General features: G+C 44.9%; 1 protein-coding gene across 1 annotated transcript in view; it reads right to left on the bottom strand.

Moving 5' to 3' along the window:
- Window positions 1-17,788, bottom strand: part of LOC109899256 (cyclin-dependent kinase 8-like) — a 23,439-nt gene continuing 5,651 nt past the window's right edge. Inside the window, exons 2-13 of the mRNA XM_031836331.1 lie at window positions 14,105-14,180; window positions 13,906-14,016; window positions 13,503-13,643; window positions 12,763-12,820; window positions 12,368-12,499; window positions 12,101-12,244; window positions 10,744-10,813; window positions 10,199-10,271; window positions 9,984-10,081; window positions 3,734-3,821; window positions 1,639-1,791; window positions 1-1,512 (exon numbers count right to left, since the gene is read on the bottom strand). Coding sequence (XP_031692191.1) covers window positions 1,387-1,512; window positions 1,639-1,791; window positions 3,734-3,821; window positions 9,984-10,081; window positions 10,199-10,271; window positions 10,744-10,813; window positions 12,101-12,244; window positions 12,368-12,499; window positions 12,763-12,820; window positions 13,503-13,643; window positions 13,906-14,016; window positions 14,105-14,180 — 1,270 coding nt within the window. The 3' untranslated portion in view covers window positions 1-1,386. The remainder of the gene's footprint in view (window positions 1,513-1,638; window positions 1,792-3,733; window positions 3,822-9,983; window positions 10,082-10,198; window positions 10,272-10,743; window positions 10,814-12,100; window positions 12,245-12,367; window positions 12,500-12,762; window positions 12,821-13,502; window positions 13,644-13,905; window positions 14,017-14,104; window positions 14,181-17,788) is intronic.

A 17,788-nucleotide genomic window follows, 5' to 3' on the forward strand; every position in this document is an offset into this window, starting at 1 on the left:
TGTCAACATTACCACTTTTATTGTCAGGATACTTGCGTCATGTAAAATATTTCAATACAGTAAAAATGCATGTTCCATATGCCATCCTCTACACAATGTGTTGGTTTGTCATCAGGAAGATAAGGCTTTGCCCACAGCGATAAAAACGGCAGCTCTCTCTCAGCACAACAGAAGCTACTTCGCCACTTTTTGTTTTGTGTGAAAACAAAACAGATTAAATTATAAACTACTAAAATCTTATTTTTTTTGTTTGTTTTTTCTCAATAAAGCCCTCAACCAGAGCTGTGGGCGGGGCCCCACAAACTCCCAGAATGCTCCTGTCAGCAGCTCAATTCGGTCCCCAACGAAGATGCCCATGGAAGGGCGGACAGACACAAAGACAGACAGACGGGAAGACACACAGACAGTCACATAGTAGCTTTAGTCTCATCGAAGCTTCAACAGGAAGAGGGGAATCCGGCTGGAAAGGGGGAGAGCATTGGTGGAGGGGTAAGGAGAGAAGGAAAGGAGGGTAAGGGAAGAGGGGAATCCGGCTGGAAAGGGGGAGAGCATTGGTGGAGGGGTAAGGAGAGAAGGAAAGGAGGGTAATGGAAGAGGGGAGCCCCGGTTCCACCTTCTGTTTGTTGGTCTTGTGGCTGTAGTTAAGTTCCAGTTCTGAAGGTTAACTTTGTAATGGTCACAAACTTGCAGCGACGATAACTTGAACCACAGAGGAAGGAACGAGGGAAACAACAAACTGACAGCATCTGTTCTTCCTTCTCCATCTTTCTCTTGGTTTAGTCTCCATGTGTTGGTCATGGTTGAATTGAAGTCATGTTCTGTCATGGCTGATGTTGTTGCGTTATGTCATGTTCTGTCATGGCTGATGTTGTTGCGTTATGTCATGTTCTGTCATGGCTGATGTTGTTGCATTATGTCATGTTCTGTCATGGCTGATGTTGTTGCGTTATGTCATGTTCTGTCATGGCTGATGTTGTTGCATTATGTCATGTTCTGTCATGGCTGATGTTGTTGCGTTATGTCATGTTCTGTCATGGCTGATGTTGTTGCGTTATGTCATGTTCTGTCATGGCTGATGTTGTTGCGTTATGTCATGTTCTGTCATGGCTGATGTTGTTGCATTATGTCATGTTCTGTCATGGCTGATGTTGTTGCGTTATGTCATGTTCTGTCATGGATGATGTTGTTGCGTTATGTCATGTTCTGTCATGGCTGATGTTGTTGCGTTATGTCATGTTCTTTTAGAATGAGTATATTGTATTAACATACTGGGCTAATGGACTGCTGCAGTGAGGGTGGACCGGTGGGCTGTTGCCATAGACACACCCACTTCCCTTAGTACATTCTCCCTCGCGGGCATGGCGAGGGGTGGGTAGAGGTCAGGGGTCAGTAGCGGTGGGTCTGGTGTGAGTACTGCGGGGGCTGCTGGGAGGTAGAGGAGTATCCAATGCTGCTTTGGGGCAGTGATGTGCTTGGTCCGGGGTTCTGGTAGGCAGCATGTGGATTGGAGCGCTGACAGATAAATAAGGTAACTTATCAGACTCTTCATTTACAATTTAGGTTTTTACAATTTGGTGGGATAACCCAGAAATGAGCTAAATCATGCTGTATATGGTATTGCGTGTGTGTGTACCATACCTGATAGTCTGAGGTCATGAGGCCACTTGAGGTAGTGACTGGCGGGATCACTCGCACCTTCTTTAGGGGCGGGCCCTGGGCATGGCTATTGTCAGGGTTACCAGTGTGCCCCGCCCCATTGGTGTGGTTGTTCCCCTGCTGCTGCTGGTTCTTCTGGAAAATGAAACACCCACCCAAGCATCCATCACCGGATAACCATACACTAACACACACTGGAAATACACTCAAATGTTTCGCTTAAAAGACCCAATGCAGACATTTTATACATTTTATCAATATCAATTTTGTATCAATATCAAATCATTTCTGGGTAACAATTAAGTAACTAACTGTAATACATTTCCTAGATTTCCAAGAATTTTGCTAGGACTGTCTGGGAGTGGTAGGAGTGGCGAGGGGAAAACTGAAAAACAAGCAGTTATTATAGAGGTTTGGAACCCTCTGTTATTGGTCTATTAACCAATTTACCACAGTGACGTCACCATGGAAAGCTGAAACTAAATCCCATTACAAACCTGCTAATAACAAGTTTGTGTAGAAATGATACAAAACACAGGAGATAAAAATACACTGGGCCTTTAAAAACTTTTCATCTACATTTGACTAAACACACACACACCACACTAAAAGTTTGGATAAACCTACTCATTCAAGGGTTTTTCTTTATTTTTATTTTTTTCTACATTGTAGAATAATAGTGAAGACAAAACTACGAAATAACACATATGGAATAATGTAGCAACCAAAAAAAGTGCTAAACAAATCAAAATATATTTAATATTTGAGATTCTTCAAAGTAGCCACCCTTTGCCTTAATGACAGCTTTGCACACTCTTGGCATTCTCTCAACCAGCTTCACCTGGAATGCTTTTCCAACAGTCTTGAAGGAGTTCCCACATATGCTGAGCACTTGTTGGTTGCTTTTCCTTCACTCTGCGGTCCAACTCAACCCAAACCATCTCAATTGTGTTGAGGTCGGTTGATTGTGGAGGCCAGGTCATTTGATGTAGCACTCAATCAGTCTCCTTCTTGGTCAAATAGCCCTTACACAGCCTGGAGGTGTGTTTTGGGCCATTGTCCTGTTGAAAAACAAATGATAGTCCCACTAAGCTCAAAGCAGATAGGATGTCGTATCACTGCACAATGCTGTGGTAGCCATGCTGGTTAAGTGTGCCTCTAAATAAATCACTGACAGGGTCACCAGCAAAGCACCATCACACCTCCTCCTCCATGCTTCACGGTGGGGACCACACATGCAGAGATCATCCATTCACCTACTCTGCATCTCACAAAGACATGGTGGTTGAAACCAAAAATCGCAAATTTGGACTCATCAGACCAAAGGACAGATTTCCACCAGTCTAATGTCCATTGCTCGTGTTTCTTGGCCCAAGCAAGTCTTCTTATTGGTGTCCTTTAGTAGTGGCTTCTTTGCAGCAACTCGGCCATGAGGGACTGATTCACGCAGTCTCCTCTGAACAGTTGATGTTGAGATGTGTCTGTTACTTGAACTCTGTGAATAATATATTTTGGCTTCACTTTATGAGGCTGGTAACTCTAATGAACTTATCCTCTGCTGTAGTGGTACCTCTGGGTCTTCCTTTCCTGTGGCGGTAGCTCATGGGAGCCAGTTTCATCATAGCGCTTGATGGTTTTTGCGACTGCACTTGAAGAAACGTTCAAAGTTCTTGACATTTTCCAGATTGACTGACCTTCGCAACACAACTGATTGGCTCAAACGCATTAAGGAAAGAAATTCCACAAATTCTCTTTTAACAAGGCACAGCTGTTAATGGAAAGGCATTCCAGGGGACTACCTCATGAAGCTGGTTGAGAGAATGCCAAGAGTGTGCAAAGCTTTCATCAAGGCAAAGGGTGGCTACTTCAAAGAATATAAAATATACTTTTTGGGATATTACATGATTGCATTTGTATTATTTCATAGTTTTGAGGTCTTAACTGTTATTCTACAATGTAGAAAATAGTAAAATAAATAAATAATTAAAACCTGGAATGAGTAGGTGTGTCTAAACTTTTGACTGGTACTATATATATATATATATATATATATATATAGTATATATGAGGCACTCACATTTCTGACTTTCTCTGCCTTGTCCTCTGGCTCCTCCTCTGTCAGGAACTCCCTCTTTGGGTAGGGGATCTGGCAGCCTGCAAACACACTGAGTGAGAAATACAAAGAGTTATCAATCACTTATCTTACAGGATATACCCCCACATAACCCCAGACATGTAGTAATAAATGTGCTACTCCATTCTGCCACCTCTGGTCTCCTGGCGTCCCACCCCTACCGGGGATCATCTGCCGCTCAGCCCAGTAAAAGCTCTTTTCTGTCCTGGCACCCCAATGGTGGAACCAAGCTTCACTATTTTGCAAAGAAGGTCTACAGTAGCCTCAACAGCACTCTGTAGGGTAGCAACATGGTGTAGCCGGAGGACAGCTAGCTTCCGTCCTCCTCTGGGTACATTGACCTCAATACAAAACCTAGGAGGATCATGGTTCTCACCCCCTTCCATAGACTTACACAGTAATTATGACAACTTCCGGAGGGTGTCCTACAGCCTACCAGAGCTCTTGCAGCATGAACTGACATGTTGTCCACCCAATCAAAGGATCAGAAAATTAATCTAGTACTGAAAGCATAAGCTACTGCTAGCTAGCACAGCAGTGGATAAAATGTGGTGAGTTATTGACTCGGAGAGAAAGACAATAGTTGAACAGTTTTGAACACAATTTCTTCCAAAATGAGACCTGAGACCGATTGAAAGTGAAAAGAAATTACACTTACTTTGCTAGCAAATGCAGCTAGCTAATTTAGCCTAATGAAACAACCTGCTTCAACAGAGGGATGCTATGTTAGCTAGCTGGCTATGACTTTCCAACAACACTGGAACTCCAAGTCATGGTAAGCTTTTGGTATTACTACTGCGTGGTTCGCCGGTGTAACTGCATACTGACTATACACTAACACGTTAGTTCTGTTAGCTATGCTGACTAAGACGTTACTTTAGCTAATATGGTGACAACGATGTAGGCTGTTTGTAGAGGTTTGGCTTGGAAAGGTTTTTTCGCATGGTCACATACAGCTGATTTGCTGTGCATTAAAGTTCACAAGCAAAGGGAAGGAATACAGCATGAGAGTTTCTGCATGATCAAGGGTGTATTCATTCCGTCGATTCTGTTGAAAAACATTTCTTAAACGGAAGCAAACGGAACAAAAACGGGGATAAACATACCTGTCCAATAGAAACTCTTGTTTTCAATGGACTAATGATTACACCCTATATCAGTTAGATGCAGGCATGAGTGTGCAAGGCGGTATTGAATGCCACTGTCTGTCACCTCAAATTTGTCTCTCGACCTGTTTGCTCCGACATCGTAAACTTTAATTCATAGGCTAGGTTGTAGCAACCTCATGGTGAGTATAGGGAAAATTGGAGTATCATGTAGTAGCCTAAACCGATCGCTGTACATTGAACTGGGTGAATGGAATATGAATGAAAGTCATCCAATATGCTGTAATAGAAATAAGGCCATGATCAGACCTGCCAACCCTGTCCAACTGTTTAGAGTACAAGACGGGCAGCATATTTTTTTTATTTTTTATTTTTTATTTCACCTTTATTTAACCAGGTAGGCTAGTTGAGAACAAGTTCTCATTTGCAACTGCGACCTGGCCAAGATAAAGCATAGCAGTGTGAGCATACAACAAAGAGTTACACATGGAGTAAACAATTAACAAGTCAATAACACAGTAGAAAACGAAGGGGGGGTCTATATACAATGTGTGCAAAAGGCATGAGGAGGTAGGCAAATAATTACAATTTTGCAGATTAACACTGGAGTGATAAAAGATCAGATGGTCATGTACAGGTAGAGATATTGGTGTGCAGAAGAGCAGAAAAGTAAATAAATAGAAACAGTACGGGGATGAGGTAGGTGAAAAGGGTGGGCTATTTACCAATAGACTATGTACAGCTGCAGCGATCGGTTAGCTGCTCAGATAGCTGATGTTTGAAGTTGGTGAGGGAGATAAAAGTCTCCAACTTCAGCGATTTTTGCAATTCGTTCCAGTCACAGGCAGCAGAGTACTGGAACGAAAGGCGGCCAAATGAGGTGTTGGCTTTAGGGATGATCAGTGAGATACACCTGCTGGAGCGCGTGCTACGGATGGGTGTTGCCATCGTGACCAGTGAGCTGAGATAAGGCGGAGCTTTACCTAGCATAGACTTGTAGATGACCTGGAGCCAGTGGGTCTGGCGACGAATATGTAGCGAGGGCCAGCCGACTAGAGCATACAAGTCGCAGTGGTGGGTAGTATAAGGTGCTTTAGTGACAAAACGGATGGCACTGTGATAGACTGCATCCAGTTTGCTGAGTAGAGTGTTGGAAGCCATTTTGTAGATGACATCGCCGAAGTCGAGGATCGGTAGGATAGTCAGTTTTACTAGGGTAAGCTTGGCGGCTTGAGTGAAGGAGGCTTTGTTGCGGAATAGAAAGCCGACTCTTGATTTGATTTTCGATTGGAGATGTTTGATATGAGTCTGGAAGGAGAGTTTGCGGTCTAGCCAGACACCTAGGTACTTATAGACGTCCACATATTCTAGGTCGGAACCATCCAGGGTGGTGATGCTAGTCGGGCATGCAGGTGCAGGCAGCGACCGGTTGAAAAGCATGCATTTGGTCTTACTAGCGTTTAAGAGCAGTTGGAGGCCACGGAAGGAGTGTTGTATGGCATTGAAGCTTGTTTGGAGGTTAGATAGCACAGTGTCCAGAGACGGGCCGAAAGTATATAGAATGGTGTCGTCTGCGTAGAGGTGGATCAGGGAATCGCCCGCAGCAAGAGCAACATCATTGATATACACAGAGAAAAGAGTCGGCCCGAGAATTGAACCCTGTGGCACCCCCATAGAGACTGCCAGAGGACCGGACAGCATGCCCTCCGATTTGACACACTGAACTCTGTCTGCAAAGTAATTGGTGAACCAGGCAAGGCAGTCATCCGAAAAACCGAGGCTACTGAGTCTGCCGATAAGAATATGGTGATTGACAGAGTCGAAAGCCTTGGCGAGGTCGATGAAGACGGCTGCACAGTACTGTCTTTTATCGATGGCGGTTATGATGTCGTTTAGTACCTTGAGTGTGGCTGAGGTGCACCCATGACCGGCTCGGAAACCAGATTGCACAGCGGAGAAGGTACGGTGGGATTCGAGATGGTCAGTGACCTGTTTGTTGACTTGGCTTTCGAAGACCTTAGATAGGCAGGGCAGGATGGATATAGGTCTGTAACAGTTTGGGTCCAGGGTGTCTCCCCCTTTGAAGAGGGGGATGACTGCGGCAGCTTTCCAATCCTTGGGGATCTCAGACGAGATGAAAGAGAGGTTGAACAGGCTGGTAATAGGGGTTGCGACAATGGTGGCAGATAGTTTCAGAAATAGAGGGTCCAGATTGTCAAGCCCAGCTGATTTGTACGGGTCCAGGTTTTGCAGCTCTTTCAGAACATCTGCTATCTGGATTTGGGTAAAGGAGAACCTGGAGAGGCTTGGGCGAGGAGCTGCGGGGGGGGCGGAGCTGTTGGCCGAGGTTGAAGTAGCCAGGCGGAAGGCATGGCCAGCCGTTGAGAAATGCTTATTGAAGTTTTCGATAATCATGGATTTATCAGTGGTGACCGTGTTACCTAGCCTCAGTGCAGTGGGCAGCTGGGAGGAGGTGCTCTTGTTCTCCATGGACTTCACAGTGTCCCAGAACTTTTTGGAGTTGGAGCTACAGGATGCAAACTTCTGCCTGAAGAAGCTGGCCTTAGCTTTCCTGACTGACTGCGTGTATTGGTTCCGGACTTCCCTGAACAGTTGCATATCACGGGGACTATTCGATGCTATTGCAGTCCGCCACAGGATGTTTTTGTGCTGGTCGAGGGCAGTCAGGTCTGGGGTGAACCAAGGGCTGTATCTGTTATATTGGAGATTCATGTGCTTAGACAAACATTATGCATCACACCTGGTTCAGTTAGTCCTCTGAAAAGGTATTTAGAAAACATAAATAAAAGATTCATACTGATAAGTACAGAACATATAATATAAATATATGTTTTGTAGAATTAGCACAGATTGTCTGTATGTTTATTCCATTACATGTACAGTATAGAATGGAGATAATTATCTATAACGTTTTTCTTAGCACATGCCCCCAAGTTTAGTCTCTATAGCAGAGGAACGCTAGTCACCTCTCAAACAGGGCCAATCACTAGGGCCAGCTCACAAGTATTGGCTTTTTAGACACGGTTCCTAATCAACACTAAAAGCTAAATCATTTTTGAAAACATAAAAACAAATGATCACATTGACACAGACTGCAAACTGGCTACACAAAGCTCAAGTAGGCTACCGCAAAGGGAATCTGAAGGCTGTTCAGTAGGCTACCGCAAAGGGAATCTGAAGGCTGTTCAGTAGACTACCGCAAAGGGAATCTGAAGGCTGTTCAGTAGACTACCGCAAAGGGAATCTGAAGGCTGTTCAGTAGGCTACCGCAAAGGGAATCTGAAGGCTGTTCAGTAGGCTACCGCAAAGGGAATCTGAAGGCTGTTCAGTAGACTACCGCAAAGGGAATCTGAAGGCTGTTCAGTAGGCTACCGCAAAGGGAATCTGAAGGCTGTTCAGTAGGCTACCGCAAAGGGAATCTGAAGGCTGTTCAGTAGGCTACCGCAAAGGGAATCTGAAGGCTGTTCAGTAAGCTACCGCAAAGAGAATCTAAAGGCTGTTCAGTAGGCTACCGCAAAGAGAATCTGAACGCTGTTCAGTAGGCTACCGCAAAGAGAATCTGAACGCTGTTCAGTAGGATAATGCAAAGAGAATCTCAACGCTGTTCAGTAGGCTACAGCAAAGAGAATCTGAACACTGTTCAGTAAGCTACCGCAAAGAGAATCTGAACGCTGTTCAGTAGGCTACCGCAAAGAGAATCTGAACGCTGTTCAGTAGGCTACCGCAAAGAGAATCTGAACGCTGTTCAGTAGGCTACCGCAAAGAGAATCTGAACGCTGTTCAGTAGGCTACCGCAAAGAGAATCTGAAAGCTGTTCAGTAGGCTACCGCAAAGAGAATCTGAAAGCTGTTCAGTAGGATAATGCAAAGGGAATCTGAACGCTGCAAAGGCATTTTAGAAGCATTTCCTCTAAATCTAATACCGGACATTCATTCATTCATCGCACAGTCTTCTAAACACAGGCAGGCAGGTAGATAAGCAGCACACCTGGCTGAGAGCAGACAGCCCCACCCCAGTCTTCTAAACTCGACTCCATTTAATTCCAAGATGTTTATATTTATTTTTGATTACACTTTTGTAATGCTTTTTGTGACGTGGATCATAATTACTGTTAGTCTATCAGGTTGTGTTATCCTCGTAATGTTACGTGGAAAATACAACTAATGGGACGCAGAATTAAATGTTTTTCACACTCGCACAAATGCGAACAGTTATTTTTCATACTTGTATTTCATCTCTTTCACTAGCAAATGCGAGTGAACTGCTGACACATTAGAGCCCACTGAATGTCCATCTTATGTTCGCTAACGTTAGCTTGAACCAATGCGTTTACCTTTCCACAACACACAGAGTCCATGTGTTAACTTACAGCTGACAGTCTGCAAACTCAGCATCACAACAAACAGGAGGGACAGACACGAGGAAGCTACGTTGAATAATGATGTATTCATCTCCATGTCCGTTGACACAAACTCTGTACATGTCTGTGTGTTGCAGCTGGAGAATCGGGTTGTTAGATTTACTCAGTGGATACTTGTTTTCTTCTTCATGTATTTAAATAAATAAAAAATAACAGGCCTTTTTCATTTCTGCGTACTTTTAACTCGGATCTCGTACCTGCGTACATGGACAGGGAACGCAAAATGTGTGCATGTTGGCCGGTCTGCATGCCCATGAAAACAAAACTCGTCTCCCTCATCTGAAGCGGCCCTGACCGTCACTGCTTCAAAGAGTATTTTAAATAAATTCTCCCCCAAAAACGGCACTTGTCTTTTCTTACTAGCACTGACATTGCATGCAACTACTTTACTGAAGCCATCTTAAGATGAATGAACTTAAGTCGCTCTGGATAAGTGTCAGCTAAATGACTAGAGATGTCAAATGTAATACGTGTTATGTGGTAATACATGTAGTAATACCTGTTATGTGGTAATACATGTAGTATTACGTGTATAAAAACGTGTTATGTGGTAATACATGTAGTAATAAGTGTTTTTTGTTGTTGTTATAAATGTGTTATGTAGTAATAAACAAGTTAGAGATGTTTTATTAGGGTCCTGACTCACTCAGAGGTGGGCAGTGGTTCCTCCAGGAAGTAAGGATCCTGCATGGCCTGCTCAGACGTGATCCTGCGGATCGGGTCCATGGTCAGCAGCTTCTGGAGCTAAACACAACGTTAGACACATCACGAGTAAAACACAGTGAACGTTCACACAACGTCAGCCTGAACAATGCTACAGTATGTAACAACAATCTCCAGGCAAAACTAACTTTAACTCACCAAGTGGAATGCTTTGCTGTCTGGTTTCACTTTGTGTTTCTCCATGTATTTTATTAGGCTGCAGTTTGTATACCTGTAAAAAAAAAGAGAGTGTTATTTCAGTTTGTACACCCGTGATAAAAGGTGTTATTTCAGTTTGTATACCCGTGATAAAAGGTGTTATTTCAGTTTGTATACTCATGATAAAAGGTGTTATTTCAGTTTGTATACCCGTGATAAAAGGTGTTATTTCAGTTTGTACAAGTGTGATAAAAGGTGTTATTTCAGTTTGTATACCCGTGATAAAAGGTGTTATTTCAGTTTGTATACCCGTGATAAAAGGAGTTATTTCAGTTTGTACACCTGTGATAAAAGGTGTTATTTCAGTTTGTATACCTGTGATAAAAGGTGTTATTTAAGTTTGTACACCTGTGATACAAGAACAGGTTATTTCAGTGGATGAGTAGAAGACATATCCAATCTTGAAATCCTAAAATGTATCTTGTCCTGAGCTGGCAGGAAGCATGCAGGCAGTCAGGCACACATGTAGAGATAAAGGTACTCACGTGTTCCGTCTGAAGTCCTTCATCAGAGTGGAGTGTTCGGGCATCTTCTTGATGTCTTCCCAGTCCTTCTCTGAGGATTACATCATCAGACTGTGTCAGTGAGTGTTTGTACAGAACCCACATATTGCTTTGGATTCATACAAGCCTGGACAGAATAGAACTGTGCCTAGTCAGGGTTTAATTGCACTCGTCAGTATTCTCTTAATATCCCCGTTATCCAGGCAGGTTCGGATTACACATGGGCTCTCCAAGGTTTGACCAAGGTAAAAATTTTCACACATACAAGCGGCCATTTCAATGCACATAGCCGTGTCCTGATGAGTTATGGGAGTATCCAGCCCTCGTGGGGTAACCCCATATCCAGCCCGCGTGGGGTAACCCCCCCTCCCTATACCCAGCCATCGTGGGGTAAACACCCCCCCCCCCCCATATCCATCCCTCGTGGGTGAACCCCCTCTATTTCCATCCCTCGTGGGGGAACCCCCTCTATTTCCATCCCTCGTGGGGGAACCCTCTCTATTTCCATCCCTCGTGGGGGAACCCTCTCTATTTCCATCCCTCGTGGGGGAACCCTCTCTATTTCCATCCCTCGTGGGGGAACCCTCTCTATTTCCATCCCTCGTGGGGGAACCCTCTATATCTAGCCCTCGTGGGGGAACCCCCTCTATATCTAGCCCTCGTGGGGGAACCCCCTCTATATCCAGCCCTCGTGGGGAACCCCCTCTATATCCAGCCCTCGTGGGGAACCCCCTCTATATCCAGCCCTCGTGGGGAACCCCCTCTATATCCAGCCCTCGTGGGGAACCCCCTCTATATCCAGCCCTCGTGGGGGAACCCCCTCTATATCCAGCCCTCGTGGGGAACCCCCTCTATATCTAGCCCTCGTGGGGAACCCCCTCTATATCCAGCCCTCGTGGGGGAACCCTCTATATCCAGCCCTCGTGGGGGAACCCTCTATATCTAGCCCTCGTGGGGAACCCCCTCTACCCTCTATATCTAGCCCTCGTGGGGAACCCCCTCTATATCCAGCCCTCGTGGGGGAACCCTCTATATCTAGCCCTCGTGGGGAACCCCCTCTATATCCAGCCCTCGTGGGGGAACCCTCTATATCTAGCCCTCGTGGGGGAACCCCCTCTATATCCAGCCCTCGTGGGGAACCCCCTCTATATCCAGCCCTCGTGGGGAACCCCCTCTATATCCAGCCCTCGTGGGGAACCCTCTATATCTAGGATTTGATACCAGCATCCTCTTGGTTGCCAGCTTACTTCCCAACATATTTTTGTCAGACTCTGGATTCGAACTGGCAACCCTCCAACCGCTAGGCTACCTGCCGCCTAGCCCAGCCCAGCTCTCTCACCAGCAGGGAAGCCCATGACGTTGAAGATGCGGTCCAGCTGGTCATGGTGGTAGGGGTTACTGGTCTTGATGTCCTCTTGGCGACAGTGGAAGATGGGCTCAGATGTCAACAGCTCGGCAAAGATGCAGCCAATAGCCCAGATGTCTGACAGATGCACATGCAAGATTAGAGATGTCACACTGGGATTGGAGCACACGCCCTGTCAGAGACACCCTCTTGAACATGCTTGCACACACACACACACACCCACACCGTGGCCGTTCTCACCGATGGCTTTGGTGTAGTGCCTGGCACCTAGCAGTAGCTCTGGTGCCCTGTACCAGAAGGTGACCACCACAGGGTCCAGATCTGCTAATGGCTTCAGTGGTGAGTTAAAGAGGCGGGCAAAGCCCATGTCCGCTGTAGGGAAACACAAATCAATAAATAATAATGAAGTATAATGTTCAAATAACGTGTAATGAGAGGTGAATTAACTATATCCATTATATGTACTGACACAAAGCCTTATAACCTATATGTAGTGACATAAAGCCTTATAACCTATATGTAGTGACATAAAGCCTTATAACCTATATGTACTGACATAAAGCCTTATAACCTATATGTACTGACAAAACCTTATGAAAAGGGTCCTGAAAACACGCCATGAGATCTCGTCGTACCGATCTTTACTCGACCCCTCTCTGGCCCCTCCCCCATCACTAGGATGTTGGCAGGTTTCTGAGGAAAAACAGATGACAGTTAGAGCAGCAATCAGCAGTTGAAAGAATAACAGTGTTTTGCCCGCCACTGTTTCACATGGGGCCGGAGAAATGTAACAACTCTCAAGTTAATAGACAGCGCTATGGATGCACGGAACGAGCATCCATGAAATCAACATTTTTATTTAACCATGTTTTGCAGCTATAGAGTGTTTGCGTACGTTTACTTTGTTTACAAACATTGGAGTAAAACATACTTATATTTTGGGTTCTGATTGGGTATGACACATGAACTAAGCTCATGAGGCATTTATTAGTTAAATTCTTCAAGAATCAATGGATACATATATTTAATTTATAAGTCCAAAATTGAAGTAGCTACTGCAGATTGTCCCTTCAATGTAATCCAAATTTTTACTTCCATTATCCTAATACCCACAGTGATAACACATTAACTGAAAGGAATTAAAGATTAATTTGGCACCATAAGGCTGAATCACATGCGAATGGTTCAGGAAGTGTCAATGCTGCCCTCTGGTGGAAAAACAGTGAACATAACATCCAAGAGAGCAGCAGAACAAGACTCTCTTCTGATCTCTCCTCTCCTCTCCTCGACCCCTTCCTCCCTCCCTCCCTAGATCTCTGTGTAGGACCCAGTTGGTGTGCAGGAAATGGATGCTCTCTCTCCTTCGGTCTCTCACCAGGTCTCTGTGTAGGACCCAGTTGGCGTGAAGGTAATGGATGCCGTCCAGGATCTGGTAAAGCAGGGACTTGACCATCCCCCTGGGCAGCTGCAGGGGCTTCTTATTGGCCTTGGACGCTCTGTGGAACTTTATGATGTGCTGTGGATACAGGGGGCATTGTTAGTGTGTGTGTGTGTATATTACTTTTCTTGTGGAAATCGTAAATCCCCACAAGGATAGTAAAACAAGAAATTCTCCCTCGTGGAGACATTTTCCAGGTCCCCACAAGAACAAAGACTATTTTAGGGGTGAGGTTTAGGTTTACAATTAGAATTAGGGTTAAAGTTAAGGAAAATAGGATAGTGAATGGAACTCAAATGTCCCCACAAGGATAGTGAAACATACAGGACGTGTGTATTACCCAGAGGTCATGCTCAGCATAGTCGAAGAGCAACCAGACTTTGCGGTCTGCGTGTGACAGGAACACCTTCTGCAGTGAGATCACATTAGGATGCTTCAGCTCCCGCAGTAGCTAGAAGAAGAAACATTAATTCACACAAACATCATGAGATGTCTCACAGACCCAGGTTATGCCTGCTCGAGCTAAACACCACACTTACTGCAATCTCTCTGCAGGCAGACATGGAGATGCCAGTGCCTTCAATCTGCTTGAGGGCGTAGTCCTTATCATCCTTCCTGCAGACAGAGAAGATACAGCATCATCCCCAGTTCACCACAGTTCCCATGGGACCTTGCTACACAGAGATAATGGAGGCTGGTGGAACAGGAGTGTGAAAGGGGGATACCTAGTCAGTTGTACAACTGAATGCATTCAATGTGTCTTACTCATTTAGCCCAACCCCTCAGAGGTGCGGGGGGCTGCCATAATCGACATCCACGTCGTCGTCGGCACCCGGGGAACAGTGGGTTAACGGTCTTGCTCAGGGGCAGAATGACAGATTTTTACCTTGTCAGCTCAGCGATTCGATCCAGCAACCTTTTGGTTACTGGACTAGCACTCTAACCACTAGGCTACCTGCCTGGCCGTGAGAAGAGGGAAAGAGGCTTCAATTACCTCCCGATTTAAGTAAAATAGTTATTGGTCGTGTACATATATTTTGCAGATGTTATCAGGTTTCTAGCTCCAACACTGCAGTCATACAAATCAATACACACAAATCCACGAACTAAAATGAAAGGAATTAAGAAATATCAGAACAAACAATGTCAGAATCCATATATGATGTACAGTGCATTCAGAAAGTATTCAGATCTCTTGACTTTTTCCACATTTTGTTACGTGGTTACAGCCTTATTCTAAAATGGATTAAATTGTTTCCCCCCCCCCTCATCAATCTACACACAGTACCCTTCAATAACAAAACAGGTTTTTAGACATTTTTGCAAATATATTACAAATAAAAAAACTGAAAAATCACATTTCCATAAGTATTCAGACTATTTACTCAGTACATTGTTGAAGCACCTTTGGGAATGATTACTGCCTCAAGTCTTCTTGGGTATGACGCTATAAGCTTGGCACAACTGTATTTGGGGAGTTTCTCCCAGTCTTCTCTGCAGATCCTCTCAAGCTCTGTCAGGCTGAATGGGGAGTGTCACTGCACAGATATTTTCAGGTCTCTCCAGTGATGTTCCATCGGGTTCAAGTACAGGCTCTGGCTGGACCACTCAAGGACATTCAGAAACTTCAGAAACTCCTGCGTTGTCTTGGCTGTGCGCTTAGGGCCGTTGTGCTGTTAGAAGGTGAACCTTTGCCCTAGTCTGAGGTCCTTAGCGCTCTGCAGCAGGTTTTCATCAAGGATCTCTCTGTACTTTGCTCCGTTTATCTTTCCCTCGATCCTGACTAGTCTCCCAGTCCCTTCCGCTGAAAAACATCCCCACAGCATGATGCTGCCACCACCATTTTTGAAATATATTTTTTTATTTGACCTTTATTTAACCAGGTAGGCCAGTTGAGAACGAGCTCTCATTTACAACTGCGACCTGGCCAAGATAAAGCAAAGCAGTGCGACAAAAAAATAACACAGAGTTACACATGGGATAAACAAAAGTACAGTCAATAACACAATAGAAAAATCTATATACAGTCTGTGCAAATGGAGTAAGGAGGTAAGGCAATAAATAGGCCATAGTAGTGAAGTAATTACAATTTAGCAATTTAATACTGGGGTGATAGATGTGCAAATGATGATGTGCAAGTAGAAATACTGGTGTGCAAAAGAGCAAAAAATTAAATAAAAACAATATGGGGATGAGGTAGGTAGTTGGATGGGCTATTTGCAGATGGGCTATGTACAGCTGCAGCGATCAGTAAGCTGTTCAGATAGCTAATGCTTAAAGTTAGTGAGGGAGATATAAGTCTCCAACTTCAGCGATTTTTGCAATTCGTTCCAGTCATTGGCAGCAGAGAACTGGAAGGAAAGGCGGCCAAAAGAGGTAATGCCATTGGGAATGACCTGCTGGAGCGCGTGCTATGGGTGAGTGTTGTTTACCTGGCCATGCTGGCCATGCTGCTGCTCCAGTTTCAACTTCCACCTGACTGTGCTGCTGCTCTAGTTTCAACTGTTCTGCCTTATTATTATTCGACCATGCTGGTCATTTATGAACATTGAACATCTTGGCCATGTTCTGTTATAATCTCCACCCGGCACAGCCAGAAGAGGACTGGCCACCCCACATAGCCTGGTTCCTCTCTAGGTTTCTTCCTAGGTATTGTCCTTTCTAGGGAGTTTTTCCTAGCCACCGTGCTTCTACACCTGCATTGCTTGCTGTTTGGGGTTTTAGGCTGGGTTTCTGTACAGCACTTTGAGATATCAGCTGATGTACGAAGGGCTATATAAATACATTTGATTTGATTTGATTTGTTATGTTGACCAGTGAGCTGAGATAAGGCGGAGCTTTACCTAGCAAAGACTTATATATGACCTGGAGCCAGTGGGTCTGGCAACGAATATGTAGTGAGGGCCAGCCGACGAGAGCTGGCCCTCAGGAGAGTTTACAGTCTAGCCAGACACCTAGGTATTTGTAGTTGTCCACATTTTCTAAGTCAGAACCGTCCAGAGTAGTGATGCTAGTCATGCGGGCGGGTGCAGGCAGCAATTGGTTGAAGAGCATGCATTTAGTTTTACTAGCGTTTAAGAGCAGTTGGAGGCCATGGGAGGAGTGTTGTACGGCATTGAAGCTTGTTTGGAGGTTTGTTAACACAGTGTCCAAAGAAGGGCCAGATGTATACAAAATGGTGTTGTCTGCGTAGAGGTGGATCAAGGAATCACCCACAGCAAGAGCCACATCATTGATATATACAGAGAAAAGAGTCGGCCCGAGGATTGAACCCTGTGGTAACCCCATAGAGACTGCCAGAGGTCCGGACAACAGGCCCTCCAATTTGACACAGTAAACTCTGAGAAGTAGTTGTTGAACCAGGCTGTTGAGTCTGCCGATAAGAATGTGGTGATTGATAGAGTCGAAAGCCTTGGCCAGGTCGATGAAGATGGCTGCACAGTACTGTCTTTTATTGATGGTGGTTATGATATGGTTTAGGACCTTGAGCATGGCTGAGGTGCACCCGTGACCAGCTCAGAAACCGGATTGCACAGTAGAGAAGGTTCGGTGGGATTCAAAATGGTCAGTGATTTTTATTAGATTTTTGTTTTTGTTTTGTTAACTTTCGAAGATTTTAGAAAGGCAGGGCAGGAAGGATATAGGTCTTTAACAGTTTTGGTCTAGAGTGTCACCCCCTTCGAAGAGGGGGATGACCACGGCAGCTTTTCAATCTTTAGGAATCTCGGACAATACGAAAGAGAGGTTGAACAGTCTGCTAATAGTGGTTGCAACAATGGCGGCGGATAATTTTTGAAAGAGAGGGTCCAGATTGTCTAGCCCAGTTGATTTGTACGGGTCCAGGTTTTGCAGCTCTTTCAGAACATCTTGTATCTGGATTTGGGTAAAGGAGAAGCTGGGGAGGCTTGGGCAAGTAGCTGCGGGGGGTGCGGAGCTGTTGGCCGGGGTTGGGGTAGCCAGGAGGAAAGCATGGCCAGTCGTAGAGAAATGCTTATTGAAAAACTTGATTATCGTGGATTTATCGGTGGTGACAGTGTTTCCTAGACTCAGTGCAGTGGACAGCTGGGAGGAAGTGCTCTTCTTCTCCATGGACTTTACAGTGTCCCAGAACGTTTTGGAGTTAGGGCTACAGGATGCAAATTTCTGTTTGAAAAAGCTAGCCTTTGCTTTCCTAACTGACTGTGTGTATTGGTTCCTGACTTCCCTGAAAAGTTGCATATCGC

Source organism: Oncorhynchus kisutch, linkage group LG11, assembly GCF_002021735.2.
Source record: "Oncorhynchus kisutch isolate 150728-3 linkage group LG11, Okis_V2, whole genome shotgun sequence".
NCBI classification, from domain to species: domain Eukaryota; kingdom Metazoa; phylum Chordata; class Actinopteri; order Salmoniformes; family Salmonidae; genus Oncorhynchus; species Oncorhynchus kisutch.